This window comes from Embiotoca jacksoni, unplaced genomic scaffold (assembly GCF_022577435.1).
Source record: "Embiotoca jacksoni isolate LCO1_2020_lvr unplaced genomic scaffold, fEmbJac1.0.p SCAF_23, whole genome shotgun sequence".
In the NCBI taxonomy this organism is placed as follows: Eukaryota; Metazoa; Chordata; class Actinopteri; family Embiotocidae; genus Embiotoca; species Embiotoca jacksoni.
In genome coordinates, this window is record NW_027185374.1 from 1322041 (window position 1) to 1337967 (window position 15927).

At 42.6% G+C, this 15927-nt stretch overlaps 1 protein-coding gene across 1 annotated transcript in view; it reads left to right on the top strand.

Annotated features, from left to right (window-relative positions):
- Positions 1–15927, top strand: part of foxo3b (forkhead box O3b) — a 41344-nt gene that overhangs the window by 21145 nt on the left and 4272 nt on the right. The window contains exon 3 of the mRNA XM_069158151.1: positions 14376–15833. Within this exon, the coding sequence (XP_069014252.1) occupies positions 14376–15815 (1440 nt within the window). The 3' untranslated portion in view covers positions 15816–15833. The remainder of the gene's footprint in view (positions 1–14375; positions 15834–15927) is intronic.

Below are 15927 nucleotides of genomic sequence, written 5' to 3' on the forward strand. Positions count from 1 at the left end.
CCATAGGAAGGGGTTATTTAAGTTCTCCCTCTGCCTCAAAATAAACACGGAGACCTGATAACAATATACAGTCTGCTTGGACTCTGCTAATGAAATTCCACCATGTCACCATGGCATTGAAGTTCACTTCAAGCAGCGAGCACAGAGAGGAGGTGCATGGCATTTGGATCTAGCCAGGCCTCGAAAAATATTCATACCTTTCAGAATACCATGATAAATAGTGAGTGTAATTTGCTTCACTGCTTGTTTTGTAAAAAGAACAGATTGGCTTGCGAGTGTTGATGATTTTATTGGCTGTACATCTTGCGAGGTGGAAGAAAACAAGTTGAAGAGTGGGGCGAATGAGAATTTAGAAGGAGTGGAGGGTCCCTTTGGACAAAGATGCATATTTTAAAATTCATCGCAGTCTGGCTCATAACCTTTTCAGCATGTCCTCTCTCTCCCCCAGACTTCCTGTCATTCTCCTCTGTGTACTTTTTAATAAAAACAAAATGCCATTAATGCCTTTAGCTTCACTCTTGCATACCAGAAAGTCTTAATGACGCACAGGCAGATTAAAAACAAAAAAAGGAGGCCGACTTTGTGAAGGTTTTTTTTTTTTGTTGTTTGGAGAAAATGATCTTAAACAGAATAAGTGCTCTATAAAACAATCCAAAAACTGCACCTTTCTATTCTTTAACAGGAAGAAATAAGAGAGAAAATTTAGTAGAAAAATATCTATGACTCACAAAAGAAGGTGGGCGTCTGTTTTGTGGTTCAGTGCACTGTTCTATGACTGTGGTTCAAATTCAAGTTCTGTGTGAAACAACACATACTGTAGATGAAACCAGGGTTTACTTTTGAGTCACTCTGTTTCAGTCAATTCAAGAGATTGAGATTTAATTCTTGATTTAACACTGTGAAGAGTAGTGGCCAAAGAGACAAAGAAGCGCGCACACACACATGCAGTGTACAACAATGGCTAAATTAAGATGAGGAGGACATGCAGGTTTAAGCTGACACAGCAGTGTGGATTTGGCACCATGACCACATCGTAATCATCATCTTCTTTAGCAGTGATTAATAAGCTTAACAGAAGCATGCTTTGCTCACATAAATAGACCTGTGTAAACACACACACACACACACACACACACACACACACACACACACACACACGCACATGCACACGCTCCCATGTAGTGATGGACGCATGTAATCAGTCATAGTTATATCGGACACACCAACAGATGCACTGAAGTGGAAGTGGATTCTGCAGTCATACAACAATAGCTTCGCTTGAGAGACCAGTATTTCAAAGGATCCTTTCAGATCAGTTTTACAGGAAGTGATGCAATAGCAAGAGAAGAGGGGGGGGAGGGCCGTAAAACGGTGAGAACGAAGGTTATATACAGGAGGAGACGGTGTGACGAGAGACAGTGGAGATTATTTCTTGATTTCTTTGATATTTGTGTTCAACCATGATTTTTGTAACATTCTATAAAATATGAACGTTTGCTGTTCAAAAGTAGAGAAACATTGTCAGAAATAATCAAGCATTTTACAATATAGTCAAACTCGGGTCAAGATCAGAGAAGGAGAGCCGAGAATTAAGGCAAGCTGCTGCTCTCTTTCCTTTTGTCACGAAACAGGAAGTCATGTGACTCCTCGGAGGGGCTGAGCCCAGAGGGGCTGAGAAAGAAGCTCACTGTTGCTGGGGGGAAACTCATAGGTGTGTGTTTGTGTAGTTAGTGTGTGTTTTAACAGCCTGTGTGTGTGTGTGTGTGTGTGTGTGTGTGTGTGTGTGTGTGTGTATGCGTCTTTGGATGTTTGCCTTGCAAAGGTTAGGACCTCCACTCGTGTTAAAACACACATAAAATACACACTCAGGACCCAGTAACACTCTGTGAGCACATGTGTCAAAGACCTTCGCTGCCACCTGGTTCCCTTTCTCCAGCTGCTCAGCTGGTGTGTAGGAGGAAGAGAGCTGACAGGCCTGGGTGTGCTGACATCAGCAGAGAGTGAGGCACACAAACAAACACACAAGTACACGCACATAAATACACACAGGGAGTCAAACAGAAACACTCCATTGCAGAGGTGCTGGGTAGATCAGGTCAGGCGAGTTAAACTGACCTACAAACTCGGAGCCTGAGAGAGACAGAAATAAGGAAAACAAAAAGTCACACATTCTCTTCTTAAGTGCTCTCACTGGCTCGAATAGTCCAATATCAAAGCAGCAGGCTCAGAGGTCAAACTGCTATAAATGAAACACAAAGGCAACTCCGTAATGAGTCTGCAGCACAATTTATTATTACAAGTTTAAAAGACCAGCACCTTTAGGTTTGTGCTTAAATCTTTAAAATGGTGGTTTATTATAATTTCTATCAGTTATGGTAATATTGTACTCATTAGGGGGGAAGCACAGGCCTCCAGATGATTGTACTGCAAACCAAGCTTATCTGTATTATCTAAACTACTTTATTTGGAGTTTAAACTGAAGGGAAAGAACCAGGAAATCTATTAATAAACTGAGATGAATGTTTGTAATGGGCAGTTAGGGTAAAATAAAATTGCTATTTGCTTTTGTTTCCTGTTTGAAATATATCTGGTGAACCTGGGGAGTTTGAAAACCTTCAGACTGTCTGACTGCTGGTGTTTCTTATTGTGTTAGACATCTTTTCACAACTGCTCCCAGATCTCAAACATTATCTTGATGAGTACAACATTATTGTCACAGCTAGGAATGATAACCAAACCAAGAAATATAAAACCCAAACTGTAATGAGCCAGAATTATCCAATAAGTGTGTGTCGTGGTACAACATACGGTAAAAATCAGTGCCTGCGGTTTGGTGTGTGTTTGTGCGTGCGTGCGTGCTGTATCTGTTTTTAGCACCATTAGAGTGAAGAACCCTGTGAACACCAGCGCGGCCGCAACACTAATCTGGACCAGATGTGAACTCCCAAAACTCACAAATACGCACGCACGCACGCACACGAACAAGTAACAGCACATCACCAGTTCCAAACAATTGAGCTCAAACTAGACTTGTGCCCTACTGTTTAGTTAGTCAACACAATTATGCGTAATACTATTATCACCCTAATCTGTCTCAATGAGGTCATAGCTCACCTCCGGCAGAGTGAATTGAAGGTTTGAGAGGTTATTAAGCCGCACATGTCAACAGATAGAAAATTGCCCAAACAGAGTCCTTTTGGTGTGAACTAGATGCAACCCTGAGGCATCAAGCAGGCTGTGTTGTGGCAACATTTGATTAAAGACACGGCACGCCTCAGTGTCGCATTGACACACAGTGGAGCAAACATATGTCAAACAGACCAGTGTATTGATAAATGACATGCTGAAAGGCAGAGAGAAAGCCAGTGGCAGAGGTCTGTTTGTGTCTTTATCAGTACAAAGTGTCTTGAGGAAAAAAACTGAAGAAAAGTCACTGAAGACTTGAACAAACAGCGAAAAGAGTGAAAGCTGCACTTCGCCCCCTGTTAAAGTTGTGTGTGAGTAATTTTGTATACACTACATCCACAGTAAGGCAGCTTGGGGGTAAGGCACTGTATCAGCGGGACACATGCACATGTTGGTGTTACATAACTTGAAGGATATTTTATTGGCACCGATTCCTTTACAACTGCCATTACCACTGACCTCGTGCCTAATATTATCAACTCTACTGCAACAGGCAACTCTGCACGTTGGTGACCCCACATGTCGGCACAAGATAGGTTTTTTTTTAGGGGTAGAACATTTTAGTGGTCCCAAAAAATATGAAAACATACCACGTTTCAGAGCAAAGATTTGAGGAAAGTGAGAAAAAATAAACTTATTTTGTATAATTGAGATACGATTGATAAATGTTACATTTTTCCTATTAATCATCTCGTGACCGGAGAGATTTATCGTTTTGCTTTTTTTTTTTTTTTTGCATTGGTGAAATCATAATTTTTCACACTTCAGGGATTTAAATGTAAACAGACTCTCTGCGGCTCTACACAGTTACAGAGAGAAGTGCCGTTAATAGAGAAAAATCAAAATAGCATAAATATTTACAACCAAAAACACACAGTCTGAGTTTCAGATACCTTTTTTTTTTTTCAAAAAAGAATCTGAAGTAGCACAGATCCATAAATCTTTTATAGACCCTCAGTGTAATCTGAATCCAATCTGTGTCCTTACTTCACCTAAAAGGAGCTGTTTTGTTCAGTGTGTAACTCAACCAAGTCCTCTGTGAAAATACAACCATGCACACGGGGCAGAGTGGTGTTAAGGAAGGCAATAAACCTCAGTCAACCCCTCACCCAAGCTGCACACATAAAAACAGCACGTCCTCCTCCCCAACCTCCCTTCCTCCTACTGTCCCTCCATTTCTCTTTCCCCTGACCTGGCCCTCTCTTCTCCTTTCGCTTTTCCTTCCACCGTTGAAATAAATCGTCATGATCTCCATGGATTTTTTTTTTTACCCTTTTCTTTCCCTTCCACAGAGTTGCAAACTGGGAAATGAACTTTTGAAGGTTTCAGTGTCTCAGCAAGACTTCTCTGAAAAGCATTGCTGAATGATTTATCTACCACTGATAAAGCATTAGTTACCCTCCCTAAACCTTTTACAAATTCCACTTTATTAGAGAGTAACACTTTGTTTTGGGCGTTTGCTTAGCACATTACGGGCCCCTAATACTACAGTACTCATGAGCCTCAGTGGCTCATTAGAGAGAATATTCAGTATGTACCGGGAGTCAGGAATAAAACATCACAGTGACAGAATCCAAATGTAAAGTAATGAAACTAGTCATTTATACTATCCCGGCTGTGGATCTTTAAATTGACAATCGGCCCACATCTCGGATCTATTCAGCAATGTAAATCATTCTGAGAGAGTTTACCCGTCTGGGGAATATTTCCACTGGTTGAAGAAACGACAAAGTAATCAGAGCGTTGTAGTCAGGAGGACGAATGGAGTCGTCTTCTGACCAAACTAGCCAGTTACCTACAGCAGCTCATAGACAAAAGGGATGAGGTCGACACGTGGCTGTACAGAAATAACAACTCTTACACCAACACATTTCTTTAATCAAAGTGAAAAATGTTAAAGTAACCATTCCTGGCAACTGACAAGAAATCAGCAAGTTAAATGAAGATGAATTCAGTCTGATTTAAGCGGAGTGATTTGTTGTTTCTCATGCGGTTTGTGTGGATAAGTTGTCTCCTGAAAATGTAATCGTTAAACCAGAGTTCTTTCACCACAGTTTCTCAGAGAGGTGTTCACAGCTTGTAAGCCTTCCTGCTGCCAGTCACCTGACGTTGTGTATGCAGAAAAAGAACAGGACTTTTACTTTCAAACCCCCGCATGCCAAAAATAAATCTTCCCACTTAGCTCCTCCATTGTCCTTGAAATATGTCTGAGGGGTGAAGTATGGATGTCGGGCTCATTTCCCAAATGTATTCCTTGTTACCTGCACCATATTTTCCCTACAGGAATACCAACATTCCCCTTCCTGATAATTATGAATGATTCTGCCCCCCCCCGTCCCCCCTTCGCCCTCCACTCCTCAGCGCTAGTTGTATCGCACAGAGATGTAATTAATCATGCGGACACCCTGCTAGTCTTAATACTAAGGGTGCCCTCTTTTCCTCTACTCTTTATCTAACTCTGTCGCCCTCAATCTCTCTCGGTGTCTCTCAATCTCTTTCTCACGCACACATACTTGCATAGCTTGAAGGTCTTATTAATCACCTGTTTGCGTAGAAATTCTCTCCAATGCATACTAGTATGTTTCTCTTTTTATCCTTTTACTTTATACACCACCACACCGCTTTTTCTTCTCTCTCTCCGTCTCTGTGTTTTTGTGTGTGCTTTACAGTGCCTCTGTCATCAGCGCGCTCATACGCCAGGATAAGTACGATAATCGTCGCCAGCAGACTTACCCTCTGGTCTCTCTCTATTTTTAGATGTCAGATGGTGAAATAGTTCAAGTTCTTAAAAAGGGCAGGCTGCAAGTCACTACGGCATCATCACAAAGCCGGGGCACAGGATGTGTCAATCCAGCGCCCTCAGAAAAACCCAAACAGCGTTCAGTTCACACAGCAATTATATTATTTTAAATCCACCAGCACTTTTTCACCAAATATATTAGGAGCATGCTCCCACTTGTTGCAGAGGGCTCATCTTTCCTTCTAGAAAAACCGTAGGTGCATTTTTGTTTTAAATTGAAAGATTTTGAGCTAAACTTGACAAAAAAGCCCATGTTCACAATATATACCATGAAAAACTTGAGATTTTTCTACCAGTGTGACACTTTGCCATAATATATATGGTAAGCAAACTGTTCTTTGAACGTGTCTGGTTGTTCCATTGGGACATAAATGAAAATGTGTGAAAAAGCTCCTCTATTTCAGTACAAGTCTGTGCTATTTTTGCCAGTTTTATTGTATTTACGTTGTAGTTTCAGATCATTTGAGCTGTAAATAAAGGAGGTCTCTTTTGCATGATTGTTTTGCTGTGATTAATTTATTAGTAGTTTAATATTATTAGTAATTTGACCCACCCATGTGAACATTTATCAGCACATTTAGGTGTGGCACAGCTTGAATTCTTTAAAAACTAAATTACACAAAGATGAGAAAATGACTTTTGAGTTTGGATGCGTTCAGTTCTCGAGTCTCTTGCGAGTCTGCTTGCCTTCAGCCCGTGTCTGAATAAATCGTCTTTGTTTTCAGTGAGATGTTTCTGTTGTCAATGTGTACAGTGTGTGTGTGTGTGTGTGTGTGTGTGTGTGTGTGTGTGTGTGTGTGTGTGTGTGTGTGTGTGCCTGCGTATGTTCTTGGCAGGCGCAGTTGCTCCGTAGCTTAAGGACGGCATGTCCTGGAACTCGAGTTGATAAAACCCAGCAGGGATGTCCTGTGTTGTCCGAAAGCAAAGACCACATGTTCTGTGCTATAATGAACTGCATGTTGGTGAACATACAGAAACCACCTAGGCCTCATTGGCTTATCAGTGTTTTAGGTGGACGACAGAAAGTAGATTTTCTTCTTCTTTTTTTTTTCTAGATTCCAAATCGTTCAAATATCTGGTGACAGATTTCTCTGCAACTTCTATCATTCTCATCCGCCACTGTGACCATGAGCCACGTGCTCAGGAAGAACTAAGGTTACTGTTCAGCAATCAACAAAACACACTGACCCGATGGAGGCTTACCAGGGTAACATGACTAACCATGTCTTTGCACTATCCTCCGCTGATTGGCTGTTTGAGGTGGGATGGGTCGGCCGACTCCCCCACCTCAGGCTGACTGATTGGAGGAACTGTAAGTGTAAACAAGGAGCTCTTTGAGCATGTGGCCTTATACAACAGGGGGCAGACTAGATGCAGACAAAGAAAGAGAGAAGAGAGAGCGAGGAAGACAAATGGGAAAGATAGAGAAAGAGAGCGAGAGATTGACATTGCAGTAGTTAGGCCTCTGTGATGACAAGACCAGGCCTGTTCATGATTGAACAAGGTCACAATTCTTGGAAAGCAGCGTGTGTGTGCATGTTTGTGTGTTTACTGTAACTGCAATTTAATTCAATGAGGATCTTATACATATGGGATAGGATCTATTGCATATTCATGTTCCCATATTATTGGTGGATTTGTCATCAAGGTATCATAGATTAGATATGAGAAAAAAAAAAAAAAAAAAAAAAAAAAAAAAAATTTTGTTGTTATTGATCCTACATATAAGTGTCTGACTTTGTGCGTCTGTGCTCCCACGAAGACCTTTGATATGTTCACAAAAATGTAGCAACAGAAATATAAGCACAATAAAGTGTAACAGAAGTCCTTCTGCCAATCTGCATATCCCTATACAACACAACAGACACACACACACACACAGACACACACACATAAAAACACACAGTCTGAGAGACACCCAGCCGCTGGCAGGGAAACGCACATATGATGGAAGAGAATGGAATGTTCTGTCTGCAGTCCAGAGCTCAGGGCAGCTGGAACCTGGACCAAGTGTGTGTGTGTGTGTGTGTGTGTGTGTGTGTGTGTGTGTGTGTGTGTGTGTGTGTGTGTGTGTGTGTGTGTGTGTGTGTGTGTGTGTGTGTTTTTGTGTAGGGTGACAGTATAAATAATCTCGGCGGTGTTAGCACAGACCAGCCGGTCGGGCGGTTTATTTATAAACCGCCTCATACGTGTCAAAGACCTGCGTGTCGTCTGCACCTCTGCCGGACACTACCTCGCTCGCTGCACTTTCACTGCTCTCCTCTGCGACATTAACGCGCACAGATCATCTCTGCACACGTGCATCTATGTTATGTATTTGTGAGACCATAAATAAAGGGGCAGCATTGATACGACAGCTAAATATTAAATCTACTCTCGGGAAATTCTCTTAAAAAGTCCATCTTCAGCATTGTGTGTTTATTCCAAATACAGAGTAGTTACATATCTTTTTATACATTATCGACCAGCAAATATTCTTCGTAAAAGTTATTTTTTAACATTAGGAGCATTTTAAAAGTCTACATGATTGCAAGTTCAACAAATGTCCATAGTGTTATTGCCCATTATTCTAAAGCAAGAATTTCACTAAAAGTCTAAGAAAATGCAGCTAACAACACAGTTGACTTGTTTTAATAAATAATACTTTATAGTAATGCTTTAGAAAAAATAAAGTTTTGTTCTTCACAGCCCTTGCCTATTAAGAGCTTCACTTATCTACAATGTTACAACTATTTATTTTTTGACTGAATGTTTTCCCATACAAAGACTTTACATTTTATAGCTGTCATTTCTCTGTCATTTATTTGCCAAAACGCGACCTGTCTTACCAAAATTAGTCTTCCTTCCATTTCCTAAAGATGTAAAACTTCAAGAAAAGACAAGCAGACAGTCATTAGTCAGTTCTTCATTTTAAATGGAAACCAATGTTGTGCTCGTTGTCGTGAGCCAGCAGCCACAGCCACTGTTGACTCCGATTAGTGCTCGTTTACAGAATGACTGATAAAGTGTGGTAATGTTTGGTCAGGAATCTCTCTCACACAGACACACACACATCCAGTGTGTGTCAGAGAGGGTTAAGTACACCAGAGGTGTGAGGCTCAGGTCACAGAAGTAGAAGCAGGGTTCAAGGGGAGGAGCTCAAACGTATGACGGGAGAGCTGCAACCTCAAAGAACTTTGACCTTTGACTCGGAGCGGTCTCCTGACTCCATGACACCGTAACCCTCTGACACAACTCTTTCCCGCAGCCAAATGCATGAAAAGCTGCGTGTTCCCTCCACACCTTTTTCAACGTGGTGTCCGTGTCCACCACTTGCTGTTTCTCTCAGGCACACACAGAGTACAGGAACATGGCAAAGTGAAACTGACCCAGTTCATACATTGGAGTTCAGATATGTGCTGTAGCTGGGTGATGAAATACACATGCAACATCCTGTAGACCCTCCCTTTTCTGTACTGCCTGGCTACATAAACCAGCTTCACTCCTCCAATCACCACTGCTGGAGCTGGGACAGCTACAACCAATTAGAAAGCGCTCCATCTGAACCAATCAGAGGAATCTGCTTCTGAATTGGCTGTTCATTTCTATACATTTACAACATGCAGCATTGCTTATATGTTGGTCTAATTCTTTCAATGGACTTAAAATCTCCATAAAATGTTTCCTTAAAAATTTCAATTTGCACACACCTTCCACACTTACATAAATGCACATTTACATAAATGCAGATCGGAGTTCACCTACACACCTTAAAAAACCAGAAGACTGAGAGAAAGGAGAGAGATTCCTAGCGTGGTTGCTGACAGTGATTAATTGTTCCCACATGTTGCTGACGGACAAAAAGGCCTCTGTGTTCCTGAGCTCGGGCTGCAGCTGGCGCGCACACACACACACACACACACACACACACACACACACACACACACACACACACAGCTGGGGCCTGTCTCACGAAATGAAGCAAGTTCAGCTTTTTCAGGCCACTTTGAGTTAGTTGGCTTCAAAATTGTAACACCCTTGAAGCTGGAAAACCAGTCTAATGAACAGCTGACAGTTAAACCTGCAGTCTGTAGACCAGCAGGGGTGAGCTCTGTTATATCCAGCCACTCTTAGGAAACATCAAACAGAAAGAGCACTTCATTTGATATCAGATAAGATGCATCAATTCAGCTTAGTGGTGCAGTGTGAACAAGCAACGACGGAGTAAATTCAGTGAGGTTTTACACACGTCGGCACAACAATTCAAATAGTCGAAATTTAGAAAATCATAACAGAAGAGCGAGTGATGAGCCTAGTGCCTTGTAGTCAGCTTTCAAAGTGAATTTGGAGGAAAACAGATGACTACATCTGTATGAAGAATAATAGTGAGGAATAAAGCAGAAACTTATATTGTGATGAATGAACCAACAGATAGGATCGTGAGATCGATCTTTTAATGGCACTCTCAGCAACAAAAGCACATTTCAAACTGTTTCTTTAAAAGAAAAACATTTGTTAGAGACCAAAACCAAGGTTAAATTCAAAGTAAGCCCACTAACCCAGCTTAACGAGACAGGGTAAATTTAAGTCTGAGGCTAATGCTGACATGAGAAAGAGGTTACGAAATAGAAAAATGGAGGGAAAGATATGCTCAAGAGAGAAAGAAAAATTAAAAATATCTCTAAACTTAGCTGGATAGAGTCAGCAGCTTCACTATCCCTGGAAGGTTTCTGCTGAGAGCTGTGTTAGTGTGAGTGTGTTAGTGTGAGTGTATGTGTGTTATTTAGCTCCCGTGGCTGCATGGTAGGAGCTATGAATCAGAGCTGCTATCTCAGTGAGCTGTTTTTATTAATGGGCTTTGGGAATACCCCAGAGGAGCTACAGTAGTAAGCAAACCCCACTCACACTGTTGTGTGCCATATACACACACAAACACACACAATACATACATTCAGCAAACAAAATAGTTATGTTTTGTTATGTCACTTACGAAGGGAAGGTGTAAATGTCGGGGAGGAGATGGATTAAATTTAAAATACAAAACTTGGGATTTAAATTTCACCAAAGAAGGAAGAGCGTTTTCCTGATATTTCATGCGCACACAGCTTATGGCTATTTTTGTATTTATTTTATTTACCAGGAATTTAATGAACTCCTGGAAAGTTGAATAATATGACAGGGTGTGTCATTAAATGCAATACAAATCACGGCAGGCAGAGAGGGATATGTTGTGGTCTGCAGGAGAGGCTGAATGTCTGCGTGAAATAGTGGAGCAAAGAAAATATCAGATGGTTTAAAGGTCAGTCCACCAAAATCATAATTTATTATTTTCCATGTATTGAATCACAAGAATTTCTCCATGCTTGTACCATGGAGCTGAATAAAATTTAATTTGCGGTGCTGCAAGCTTCAAGGAATAGCATTTAAAAAATGTGTCTTTTTAGGAAATATGACGAGGAGATCATCGAATTCTCCAGAATAATGGCAGTAATCAGTACAGGGTTTCTGAGAGTATGTGGGAGGAACAACTACTACACGTATACCAAACTAAATCACACACAATACTAATATGCACATCTTTCTTTCTTTCAACTTACAGTCGTCATTTTCTCATCCTCTTTCACACTATCACTGACTCTCACTTTGACTTGGCACCAGGTTTTCTTTTCGTTTTATCACTGTCCGTGCTTCGGTTGCAGATGTGCTGTTTCGTCTTGCGAATCCGTCACATACAGTTATGAAATATCTCACGTGACATTTGAGGGATATGAGTAGCAGCACGGAAAAGAGAAACATTAAACAAGTGGCTTTGTTGAAGGGGGTGGAGATGGGGGTGCAGGGATGAGGGATGAGGCGAGGGAGAAGGATTGATGAAGTGTCAGGCGCTGGCAGGTGAATGTTTACAGCAGCGGGAGGAAGAGACTCGCATTCCATTCATTCTTCTCTCATTCATCCCACCAAGAGTGTTATTTTTCCTTTACAAAAACGGTTTTCTGCCATTATTTACATCTTCCTGTCAGCTGGAAACATTTAGCGTGTGCGTGTGTGTGTGTGTGTGTGTGTGTGTGTGTGTGTGTGTGTGTGTTTAAAGTGTTCTGCAATAAAACAGCATTACGTCATGCCTCGAGAGATGCTGGCAGAGGATAAACACTGGTCTCTCTGGTATTTCTTTTCATCTTACCTCATTGTACAGAATACACACACACACACACACACACCATTCGTGCAACTTTATATGGATTTGCTAGTGCACAGCAGTGGACACAAAAAGCATGCAGTCCTCTGGAAACAACTTTTGCATACCCACACACACACACACACACACACACACACACACACACACACACGGTCATAGGTTCAGTTTGGCCCTAGAGATCAAACTTTCTTGCTCTGCCAGCGGAGCATTCAGAGACGTAACTTAAACCCTCTCCGTGTACTCTCTGATTGAACTGCCTTTGACCAGAATAACAGTTCAGACCAAATTGTCTGTAAACTGTTGCCCAGGAAAGACGGGACCACTTCATGGAAAACAATATTGCTATTCCCATAAAAACTTCAAAATGTTGCTCCTTGCTGGTTTCAACCCAGAAATCTGTTCTAGTTTTAGGGTGGAAAAATATACATATGAGGAAAACAGAGAGGGAAAAATGCGTGCATGTTGTGGATGGCGGTCGGGTTGTTTATATGGGAGGATATAGCATAGCCCCAGAGTCCCTCAGGGCCCATAAGAGATATGTGTTTATGAAACAACAGAAACTGCGGAAAAGGGAGGGGGCATGGAAAGAGAAGGAGACTGAGGGAAAATAATGAATTCAACAAGGCCTTCAGCTGATTGTTGGGCACAAGAAGAGGAAGGAAAATAAAAACAAGAACGTGTAATCAATGCCAGAGGCAAGTCCAAAAGGTTAGAACCACATACATCTTCCTGAAAATAGATTTTTCTAAAGGTTTATAATTATATCACTGTGCGATGAAATTTGACATTGTGACTGTATGCACACATTATCTCAACATTTGTGTATCATCATTATGCTGCCATATAGGAACCATGAAATTATGTCTTCTTAAGTCACCAGATGGCTACAAGTGTGTATTTGTGTGGGTGTCTGTGTGTGCATGTGTGTGAAGGGGGGGGGGGGGGGGGGGGGGGTCGTCCAGATGGACATGTACATGGGTGTAATTTACAGAAGTTGAAATTTCAGGTCTTAAAGGACTGCATAGCTAGAGCTTTCATCATACAGACATCCTTTAACCTGCACTATGGCCTTTGACTCTATTTTTGTGATTTAAATATAATTCAAATAATCATCAACCAAAAAGAGCCAACCCTGCTGTCACTACCTCTAACAACTGCGACCACAAGAGTTATCACTTCAGTTATTTGTTGTTTGAACTGTGACAGGATGCTTACATTTTCCAAACAGCACTAAACTAAGTAGTCTACTGGGAGTGTCATTGAACTTTTGAGTATTTAGTCATAAACCAGAGTATTTAATAAAAATGACTTCACGATGGCACTAAAAGACAAGTCAGAGGATCAGCAAAGTTATTACAACAGCAACAAGTTGAATAAGTTGAAGATTACAAAAGTCAGTATGCTTGGGGACCATGAATGGGTAAAATTAATCTAATAACTGTCCAGATGTTTCAGTTGTAGACATGCCCAGAGCCACACTGCCAGTTCAGTAAAAATGTCTTCCCAGTTTTTACAGCATGAATGTAAAGTATAAACAAATGTCCTCACAAAACAAATGATAACCACACAACGCCAGCAGTGGGGCAACAAGTAATTCAACAGTGTCGTATATTGTGGTTTAGGCCTTTAATGTGTGCATACATCTCTGCTGTGACTAAAGCTCTTGATAATTAGCAGGGGCTGTCATGTGCACCAGTCCCCTCTTACAATGAGCCTTTTGGGTTCTCACAAGGAAGCAGCTCATAGTTGATCGATACACACTCGCACACAAACACACATGATCTGACGCACAGAGGCTCTTTGTATGTGTTATTCATAATTGAGGAGACGCTTGATTATAGACCACTTTCTCTTTTATACCCACTACACAAAAGCTACAGTGGGAACAATGCAGACATCAGCGCTAAGTGCCGCTCCACGTTAATGTGAGCCTGTCTATATTTAGTGGATGAACAATCGAAACAATAGGCTTTTGGCTTTTGTTTGTGTCTCATCACCGAGAGCAACTGTTTACATTGCTGCAGAATCAGTGGTAGTGGGTGGTTTTATGGATCAGTGCACTTAATGAGAGGTATTCATTGAATGTTGTATTGGCAAAAGGAAAGAATGAATAAAACAAATCAATACTGATGACGCTCGTAGTTTGAGTAACTGTTTCAAAAGGATTTTGCACACCACGCTCAATGCAGTGTCTTTCTCTTTCTTTTGTTACAGAACTCCATCCGGCACAACCTTTCCCTCCACAGTCGTTTCATCCGTGTCCAGAACGAGGGAACAGGAAAGAGTTCCTGGTGGATGATCAATCCAGAGGGAGGAAAGGGGGGCAAGGCTCCACGGCGCCGAGCAGTCTCTATGGACAACAGCAACAAGTACACCAAGTCCGCCCGTGGCCGCGCTGCCAAGAAGAAGGCTGCCCTGCAGGCTGCAGCTGCTGCAGCCGGTGAGGGTGGTGGAGACAGTCCTTCAGGTCTGTCCAAGTGGCCTGGAAGTCCAACGTCACGCAGCAGCGAGGAGCTGGATGCCTGGACAGACTTCCGCTCTCGCACTAACTCCAACGCCAGCACATTGAGTGGCCGTCTCTCACCCATTCTAGCTAACCCCGAGCTGGACGAGGTGCCTGATGACGAGCCTCCTCTCTCGCCGATGCTCTACTCCAGCCCTGGCAGAGCGCTGTCTCCTGGGAACGCCACGACCAACGGGAAGGCTGTGCCGACCGAGCTACCCCGCCTGGCAGACCTGGCAGGTACAATGAACCTCAATGATGGACTCACAGATGACCTGATGGATGAGTTGCTAGATAACATCAACCTGGTGCCAACCACTTCCAGCCAGACTGCACCTAATGGTTCCTCGGGGTTCAGTTTTGGGTCCAAACCCAATGGGATAGGATCACCTCCCTCAACTTCCTCTCCATCCTCCAACTCCTCTTCCAACGGTGGAGGTAATAGCTACAGTAACTCCATCTTCGGCCCTCACACAACGGGCTCCTCTCTGCGTCCGTCCCCCATGCAGACCATCCAGGAGAACAAGCAAACGTCCTTCTCCAGCATCAGCATGTCTCGCTTTGGCAGCCAGACACTACAAGACCTGCTCAACTCTGACAGTCACAACCACAGTGATGTCATGATGACTCAGTCTGACCCGCTGATGTCTCAGGCTAGTGCAGCTGCTGTCATTTCACAGAACTCCCGCCGTGGCCTCATGCTCCGCAATGATCCCGTAATGACCTTTGGGACCACCGGAGGACTTCAGGGCAGCCAACGGGAGATGCTTCAAAGTAACAACCACAACCAGAGCTCCCTGAGGTCTTCTTTAAACCTAGCCAACGAGGCTAACGCTCTGGCTAATGCCAAACAGCAGATTCTGCTCTCACCCTTGGGAGGAAATGGGTCTTCCTCCATGCAGATCGACACCTCAATCTTCCTGAATGGAACAGTAAGCAGCAGTGGAGGGATCTGTCAGGATTGTTTCCCAACAGATCTGGACCTGGACATCTTCAATGGCAGCCTGGAGTGTGACATGGACTCCATTATCAGGAATGAGCTCATGGATGCAGATGGCCTGGATTTTAACTTTGACTCTCTGGCCAACATGAATGGAGTCGGCAACTTCACAAGCACCAAGCAGACCTCTCAGAGCTGGGTACCCGGCTGAGAGGTAGGAGCAGCGCAGGTGTGTATGTTTTAGTGTTGTTTGCATGACCCTATTCAGATGTATGAAGCGGGAATGCACTGATCCAAAGTAGTCAGGTACTCGTGCCCCTTTT